The 9724-nt window shown below is 37.1% G+C and overlaps 1 protein-coding gene across 2 annotated transcripts in view; it reads right to left on the bottom strand.

The window, feature by feature from the left end:
- Positions 1-9724, bottom strand: part of CACNA2D3 (calcium voltage-gated channel auxiliary subunit alpha2delta 3) — a 347867-nt gene that overhangs the window by 130070 nt on the left and 208073 nt on the right. For both annotated transcript variants that reach the window (XM_026046033.1, XM_026046034.1), the window contains exons 12-13: positions 7557-7635; positions 1201-1334 (exon numbers count right to left, since the gene is read on the bottom strand). In XM_026046033.1, coding sequence (XP_025901818.1) covers positions 1201-1334; positions 7557-7635 — 213 coding nt within the window. The remainder of the gene's footprint in view (positions 1-1200; positions 1335-7556; positions 7636-9724) is intronic.

Below are 9724 nucleotides of genomic sequence, written 5' to 3'. Positions count from 1 at the left end.
TTTTTTTTTTTTTTTTTTTTTTTTTTTGAGAGGAGGGGAGGAGGGTGGGCCAAGAGGGGAGGGAAGGGCTGAGTAGCAGGTAGAAAAATAGTCTGGAGCTAAGCAGATCCCTGTATTCTCTCTCTCTGTATTCTCAGCTCTGAGACACTTTCAAATAGATGTGTGTGTGTGTGCAAGGGTATGTATGTTCATACTGACACCAGGTCTTAGGAGAGTGCGAAGGGAGGAAACAGAAGAGGAAACTTAGAAGTATTTTGACTATAGTAAAACAGKTTTTTCTATCTAGATTTAAGTAAATCCTTTGTTCAAGAATGTCACAGCTCCATCCTCTTTCTATTTTTCCTGTTTTCTCGGGATTCCTTCCCTACACTCCCTCTAGTGTTCCTCAGCATGCATTTGCATTTACTCACCCCTGCTCTATTCAGGGAGCATTTCACACAATATTAAGTTGTTCATTTTGCTTTGACTTGCCATAACCCAAGGGAGAATTACTGAAAGTTAGACTAACTTTTCTGAATGTTTTTCTCCCTAGAGTGATCCAAGAAATACAGACTAACAGAGGAGAAAAAGTGTGAAATTAATTCTGAAACAACATTTTGAAGGATGGTGGTATGGGAAGATAAGACTTGCTGCTATGAAAGGAAGGCCAAAGGAGCACCATTTCATTTGCAATGTCTCTTTCAACCCAAGATTCAGAAGCCAATCACAGGAAGGAGAATTACTAAGATGCCACTTAGATCTCTCCCTGCTACTCTTTGTAGAAGAAAGGTGAACTCCCCTTAACATACAGATACACACCAATTATTTCAAGCATATAAAAGAAAGGAATGAGAGYTCCATTTTGTCTTGCTATTTCCTGAGATGCCTTGAAGAGACAGTGAAAAGAGGTCGTTACTGTTCTTCTCACCCTTATGTTTCAATAACAGAAAGAACAAAGAGCAGACTTGCTTAATATATTCTTCAGAGAAAAAAAAATTAAATACCCTTCAAACCAATATTTCCAAGCAAAGTTTTGTTTCTCCTTGGTAAGTGCAGTTTTAGCATTTACATATTTACATTTACACATGACCCATATTGAAGAATAAAAAGAAACACTTTAGGAACACACCTAGTGCTGCTAACACAACAACAGTTTCAATGGTGCTTCCCCATTATACTCAGCAAGCCTGTTTCATCAATTGCTTTCTCATGCAGACTTACAGTGCTGTCAATATAGGCTTCAGTCCATACTACGTCGTGCTCTTGGTCAATAACCTTTGGCCGGCTAAGAACATGGAGGTATTCCATGACATTCTCTTGAACATCAGCCAAGGTTGAGATCTGAGTAAAAAACCCTGTGAAAACACATAATAATATAATAAATGAAGGAAGGTGTTAACATGGAGCGTAACTATAATCTATGCCACATTTAAAGTTTTTTTTTCCTTGTTTACTTCCATAGAAATGTGACGAGAGAATATTTGATGAGCAGTCTCAAACAGTAGTAGCTAGTGAAAGTAGAAGTCTGAAATTGTGTCAGTCTTGAAGGACTGAGTTACCAAGACTACTAAGACAACAGCACTGCCAGTTCTTGAAATGTTTTATGTTTAATGATGCAATAGTAGTTTGGAGATTTTTTTTAAATTTTAATGGTACATACTTTAGAAAGAAGATGTGGTATCAAATTTGCATGAAGTCTCATTCAAAGCCTGTCCAATTTCAAGAAATATTACAGAGCTGAGCTACAGTAGCGAAGCATCAGAAGAGCATCTTGCAGAATGTGGCTAAACCTCAGATGATAGTAACATGTTACCCACAAATGGCAGGTCCCTGAGGCTGGAGACTATGTGTAGAATTGCTTACCTGGGCAACCACAACTTTGTTAAATCCTTTAAAATATCTCTCCTACAATCTGACAACAGAGAGAATGGGAAAGGCCAGAAAGGCCATTTGAGCTGTCACCACTTTGTCAGTGCTCAAATGTCAAGTGTCTCTATATGTATGACCTTGGTGCCTGGAACCCACGTCATGCAAGGTAAGGACTGGCAAATTGCAAAGCAGTATCAGGCTTTCGAACCGTATTCTTCTTCTTCAACAAGACCAATGTGCAATTTTCATGAAATAAACTTTCCTACAGTTTCTAATTTTTTAACATGATCACATCATCTGCTGGATTGGAAAACATGCAAGGGAAAGGCTGCTCTCTGCTGCAGATAATGCACTAAAACAGGAAGAAAGCAGCAGCAGTCACTGTCCCTGTTATCCTTCACATCTGGAAGACAGAGGAGAGCTACTCTGCTGTCCTAAAGGAAGGATGGTCAGTATTCTATAAATTAATGTTGAAATTCTATTACTGAAGGAGATTCTGTGAGCAGGTTAACTTACTAGTACAAATAATACAGAATAATCCCTCACTTCCTAGGTGATTTTTTTTTGTCTGAGGTTTTAAAAGTTTTTTTTWWAAAAAAAAAGTGACATAATATGATTGACATAAGTTTGATTGCAAAACATATACTTGAGAAAGCTGTATTCTGTGTACATGGTGAAAAGAAATAAAATGATAATGTGMTCTCATGAATTATTGGCTCAGAAGACTCTTGAGGAAAAGAAAGCAATATATACCTTAGTCTCTCTGAAATGCTTCCTGCTCCAGTTTTATAGCTGCTGAGTATCCCAAATCAAAATGTGAGTTTTCCCATCCTGTGGAGACTAAAAGGTAGTTCACTATGTGGTCCTTTCCATTTGGTGCAAATGGCAGYACAAAGTCAAAACAAATTTTTGCCAAAATGCATTTTCCTTTACACATTGTGGCTTAAAATGTTTTTAATCAAATATTTAACATATCACTTTCAATTTTTCAGGGGGTGAAAGCCATTCAGAACACCTGAAACTTGTGATAACTTATTAGAAAGAGCTTGAAAAAGAACCAGTATTCAGAGGCAATGTGTTCAGCACTCTTCAAGTCTTTCAAATTACATAGCCAAAAAAAAAACACAAAATGTTTTTAATTGGCATTAGGGAGCAAGCTTATGAATAGTTTTGTTTTGGTGTTTTCTATGCAGTCTTAAATCATTACTTGCATTTTATTTGCTCTGTTGAGGTYACACATTTCAGTGCAAATCATGCCATTGCTTACTCTTCTCTTACAGCAGTTTGCAAATTATAATTGAAGCYGGGATCCTGCTAGCACTAAGTGCTATGGAGAGAACAAAGGAACAACCCCCGCACCGCAGCACTTTTAATTTATCCATATGAGATTATTACATAATGGCTAAAATTCGGAACAGAGAGGTAGCTTTTAATCAAATAGTGTTCTCTTACCAAATAGGTTGAAATCATATTTAACACTTGTCAATGTCATTCCTTACTGAAAATGAAAAGTTTAAAAATTCATTTAAGAAACTCCTGGATGTCTACGCTGAGAGACTTCTTCTATCACACTCTATACGCTACCTTTGAGATAGAAAATATTTGACTGTAAATTGGGCATAAACTCTGATTGCTTCCTATCAGCCTTTCAAGTGAAAATACTTCACTCGATTTCAAGGGGAAAAAAAAGAAAAAAAAAGAAAAAACGAAATAAGAAAAAGTGATATAGGAAAGAGACACACAATCTGAAACAATTCAATGTTCATGCCTCACAGTCTTGTACAGTTACCTGTACAAGATACTGGTAATCRCAAATATTTTTCTGTTATTCTTCATTTAAAAGAGATGCACTTGGATCAAGAACAGCTAACACTGGCAGAGACACCTATGTGAGTAGGTTATTTGTAACTACTTTCCATATGAATGTTATCCACTTTGGGTATTTCTCTTGGTAGGATTTTTAAAATGCATACTGTCATATCTTATACAACAACCTACATAATATCACAGAGCTCTCTAGACAGCGTATTTCATGTAAAAATTTCCCTTTTGGTTGTAGTCCKTTGTGATGCTGCAAACCATTTCTCTAAACACTACAATAGAGCAGGTAAATTTTAGCCTGGTTTTCTAAGACTAAAAGAGACTGATTAGCCTGTTTGTTTTCTTTGAATTTCTCTCAAAAGTTCAGTTTGTCTGAGTTCAGACAAGCTTCATAGCATCAAGACTCAAAGACAGCCAAATTCTGTGAAAACTATTGACCTCCAGACTGGAAGAGGTGACAATGAGAATCTCATTTGGAAAGCACCACAGGGTTAATTCAGTAGATATACATGTACTTCTAGGCTGGTACGGATGGATGGAAAACTCAAAGTAAGGATGTATTAGAGAGTTTAGAGATTTTCATCAGGTAGCTTCAATTTACTGACTTTACGGTACTAGATGTAACCTTTGCAAAACTTAGATGAGGGTGGTATCACAGGGCACAGGCATATGCATTCACTTGGCCTTTTTATAGTGCATTCACAGAGGCAGGTTTGATTTGTAATTTTTTTTAAGTAGTTTCTTGCATTAAAGATGTCTGTTTAATCCTGCCCTAAAGCTCATGTGAGAAAATTTATAGCGACTTTATCATTTCCATGACTCATAATTAACATGAAGAATTAGCTCTCTTCTCTGTATTTAGGGCTTATCTCTCCTAAAGAATACTGATTTATTTAATTTATTTCTATAAACAGTAAGGGTAACAGCACCAGATGACATGTTCGTGGTTCATTCCACCACATACGCCGACTATTTGATGATTCCTGTGCTCGTACCTACGCGCAGCAAATGTCAAACCTCACGAGAATTAATTTCACACAATGTCAACCTAAACTCTCTGATGCAGGGATCAGAGGTTCTCTTTTGATTTCAACATCTTACTCTTCATGTATCCAGGTTGAATCATCAGAGAAAGTCCTGTGCTTCTTTCCCTTGCCACAACAGGAAGAATTTGTGAAGGAAATGGGTAGGATTGGGCAATGCCAAATATAAGATACCTATAGTGATGAAGTTGAATATTGCTTGTCAACATTGCCCAGGTGACTCCTCAAAATGGTTCTGCTGGGTTTCTAAAGAAAGAGCAAGGACCTCGCATTTTCTGGACGCTGCGTATGATGCTGCAGCATTGTCACAACTAATAAAAAAAACCAAAATTAAAGGAATCCTCCTCAGGCAGGGAGGCCGGAGGGGGGATTCATTGTTTCCCTGCAGCTGTAGAACTCCCGTGGAGAATAGGCTGTGCTGGAGAGGCCTCCGGAGCAGGTGAGCAGTATCCGCACCTGGCTGGCCGCCATCCCCACCAGAGCCCGCAGCACTCGGGCTGTGGGGCTCACCCTGCTAATGGCAAGGGACATGACTGCGGCTTCCTGCACGCAGCTCCTCTGCGCTGATGCAGCAGGCTCGAAGCTGCTGCAGCTGGGGCAGAGCCGGTGGTGGGCCCGTCCGGCCTGCACGGGCAGCCGGAGCCGCACGGCGCCCTCTGCTCTTCCCTCAGCTCTGCCCGGCAGCGCACCAGCCGCACCAGGGCCTCGCAGCTAAGGAAAACCAACACGYGGCCGCGAGGGAGGCTGTCCCAACGCAGCCGAGACCGGAACTGAATAAAAACGTGTTCCATACTGACTGTTTTCTGAGGAACTAAAGAATTAACTCTCGTCTTTATTTTTACAACTTTCTGATGGAAACAACCTCTGAGGGAATGATAGCGCCTGCTTACTGTGAATCTGGCACAATGAGCACTAGGAAACTTTTCCCTTCGTTCTTCTGAGGATCTTAGTGAATCTTTTCCCCTTCATGTGCACTTGCTTATGATAGAGAAGAGTAAATCACTGCAAATTTCACAAACCACTCTGGAAGGACTCAGGGGTTCTTCCACATTTTTAATGTATTTAAAATGATTTGCTGCTTTGCTTCATTAAGCCCAGTTCCCTCTAGATATGTCCTACTTATACACAAAAATGCAACAGAAAAACTCGCTTGGAGGAGTTTCATGGTTTCATCATTTGAATCTAGAAACTAAAGCAGCATTGCTAGGTGATAGGGATTTCCCCTGTGACCCATTTTGAAGGAAAGGGCTGCTGTCCACCATCCAGTCAGCTGGAAAACCTGCAAATAGCCTTCATCTGTGCTGTGCTTCCAAGGGGAAAAATCACTGCAAGGAAAATTGATTTTAGGGCCATTGACCCTCAGTGACAACAACATACTTTGGGCCACCCATGCAAGAAGTAAACTGCAGCCCAGTCATACAGCCAATCTTCAGACCAGCTTTACTACACTGCTCAACTGTCTGTGCTGTAGTCCTTCATTTCACTAAAGGACAAGGCTAGGCTGTGGCCAAAATCTGTAAGGAAAAGTTTGAAATCTATACTGCCTGCAATGATGACTTATGATGTGTCCAATAAATATTTTCTTATAAACAAATATTATTGATCACAGGTAAAATATTTCTATATTATAAAATATCAGAAAGCAAGTATTGCTACTGTTAAATCAGAAAATGGTATGGTCTTTAGGCTATTTAATTAGAATCTTACTTGTATCTTTCTCATATGACTAAGATTCCGAGGGAAAAAAAAAAACAAAATAAAATAAAATAAATTGGCCAGGTCTGATTGATTCAAATTACCTGCTGCTAAACCAAATTCACTTCACCACTTTTCTCAGTTCCAGACACTAGAAATACTATAACTCTTCATTAGAGTTATACAACAGCAATGTGATTCTTAAAAGAACAAAGTACTCCTGAAGAATGACAAAGGTGACCACTGTTCTCCCTCTGGGAACAAGGAAGACGTGGACCAGATGATCTGTTGAGGCAAATTCTACTGCCTGGTCCTAATTTCTCAGCTGCTGTACTTAGATCTTTATGAATCTGTAGCGCTGGGCTAAAAAGCTAAAAGATTTTGTTGATTAAATTGTCTTCAAAAAGATGCTTCAAAGGATTCTTATACTATTACTAAAACTAAATTATGGTGTAATATTAGCCGATTAAGACAAGACTTCAAACTGAGTAATTTCCATCAGTTGGACACAACAGTAGTTAAGCAATAATGACTAAATGGATAGCACCTGATGCAATTCATCATAATGTAATGTGGCACAAAGGAAACAAAGAAGGAACTTCCCTCCCCCCTGCCCCCCGAAAGGAGTTAAAGAAAAAAAAAATGAAGATTAATCTTTCCTTTTCTCCCCGAATCATTCTTATTTACATTAGTCAATTCTTTCACTGTAGCATCTCAGCATCTTATATGTTTAATGCTCCAGCCTTACAGAAAATAAATCTGTTTTTTCAATTACACTGTCAGTTCCTCAAGGGACAAAATGTCTGATGTTACATACTGTACCTAACTCAATAGGACTTGTACCCAGTATTTTCAGGAACCAAACAAACTCTGAGTAATAATAACTATAATAGAACAAATAGCTCAAAATTACAACTTACTCTCTGAATAAAAATTGAAGAAGACATGAAAAAGCTTCATGTACATTTTAGGGAAAAGAAAATATAACTCAAATTATTTTTTTCTTAATTTATATGCTGCAGATAAATACATATTTTCCTTTCCTAACTAATTGTCAATTACACTTTATCTGCAGATGTCAAATGCGCAGGAAGATGTGCTCAGTAATGGACTTGTGAAAGCAAAGTTTTCAGTCAAAGGCTAACCAACCTTTATTAGCACAGGCCATCCACTTCAGGTTATCAGCAAAAGCAGCTTCCCTTCCAATCAGATAGGTAAAAATACGAACCTGGAAGTACAATGCAAGAAGTCAAGTGAATTAATATCACAGTCCATGCACAGTAGAACTTCAGATGCAGATGTGTCATTCATGTGGATAGACTCTCTCAAAACTGTGACTGATTAAATAGCATAGGTCTTTTCCAATCTAAATGATCCGGCAATGTCCGGCTCAAAATTTGATTCATTTTATAACATAACATATTTTATAAATTTATAATTTATAATTTATAACCTGCTCCTAGGTTTTGTGGAGTCGGAAAATAAAATAAATCAACTTCATGAATGGAAGTTGATATTTGTACATGAATTATGAATTACATACTTTAATAAAAATTCCAGTCCCATACACATTCCCTTTTTATCAGTATCCAGAATAGGACTATCCAAGCTTTCCTGTAGCTACTCACTCATAAACCTTAAAATTTTACACAAAATAAAAAGTGTTCCACAACATTTCATTCAATCACAAATTTGATATCACATTTACAAAGCAGACACACTTAAATCATACAAAAAATAATTATAGTCAAAGTAATGTCAAGATCTGAAAAAAATTTAAACTTCTCTAATTCATTTCATCCCAAAAAATCCAAGAATTCAACTTCATATTTTTTTTCCAACTAGCCACTCCTCCTCATTTGCAGGGAGGGGAAATATGATTTGTAGAATATCACAACTTGATATTAAGCTCACTTTATTTATTTCTTTATTTTTACAAATGTTTTTAAATGGTTTTGGAGAGTCTCTCTTTCCTCTCAATTGTGATGCTATATTCTGTGTCATATTCTCTGACTTTCCTTTTGGCTAATGTCTTAACAGTCAGATTCTCTTTCTAGGCATACATGGTATCTTGCATTATCATCATGCTTAGAGATAAGATCTAAAGCCCAAAATGTGGCCCCCTTTTTTTCAGATATAACCTGAACATGGAAAGCAATCACGACTGATATCATTTAGAAGGTATACACACTGATTGCTTAGCACTGTTAATTAGCTTGAATCAGTTACCATGGATAATCCTCTTCTAAAATTTTGCAGAATGCMGTTTTTAAAAAAAGGTTCTTCCATGCTTTGTTGATGGCTACCAAAAGCTTTAACAAACAAAATCTTTATTCTCTAAGCAGAAGTGAAAGGGCACAGTGAGATTTATACCCTCAAAATACAACATAAATCACTGTCACAGTTTATCTTCATGAAAACAAGGCTAGAATACAGCCTACGAGGAGGCTGAATCCATCTGAGCGATTTATATCTAAAGATCTCCTTTAATCTATAATCAAACTACAGTGTGTTTCTAATAAATGGAGACCAATCTTACCTGAAAGAATGAGTGGTAAATATGATAATAGGCTTAGGCAGCAACCAAGTCCATTAAACCAACAAATAATGACATTTAAACAAATAGGTACCATAGATCGTTATGAGGAATGAACTGTCTTTGGTACTGTTGCAAGGATTTTAATGATTTTTCTCCTAACATATTTTACACACAGAGTTTATGTTTGCAGTTTCTCTAGAATATATTTCAAACATCAGCAAAAAATCTGCTAATTAGCTGACACTGTTTGGAATAAAATAAAAATAAAAGTAATATTTTAGAAGGTTAGCGGTGAAGAAGAGTGATCAGAGTTCATTTAAGTACTGCTTTCTATTCTTATTTTAATGAATGCATTTTTTTCCTCTACAGTCACCAAGTTTGTTATATAAAAATTGTTTACTAACTTCACTACGAAGTATTAAAACAAAAATCATTTACAAAGYAAATATATAAGTAATAGTAGATATTTATCTGCATATATTATCCAGTGGTTTAAACCTATTTTCTCTTTGGTTTTCCCCCCTCTCTGTTTCACACACTTGTTGCCTTATCTGTACACAGATCATAGCTCAGCTTACATATTTGCTTTGTTCTCTATTCTTTATTGCATCTCTCCATTTTGAAAAATAAGAGAGTATTGTTAATAAACTTCTTGCTTATTCAGATGGGGAAATTTCTGAAACTGAACTTTTAAACTCTGGACATGCATGAGGGATGCAGAAACTCAACTATCAGGAAGGAAAACTAAGAATGATGATTTAAACGGCAGCCATTTCAG

Source organism: Nothoprocta perdicaria, unplaced genomic scaffold (genome assembly GCF_003342845.1).
Source record: "Nothoprocta perdicaria isolate Ctin4 unplaced genomic scaffold, notPer1 scaffold_42, whole genome shotgun sequence".
In the NCBI taxonomy this organism is placed as follows: Eukaryota; Metazoa; Chordata; class Aves; order Tinamiformes; family Tinamidae; genus Nothoprocta; species Nothoprocta perdicaria.
Note: the sequence above shows the minus strand (reverse complement) of the source record. Positions and strands in the feature narration are given on the sequence as shown.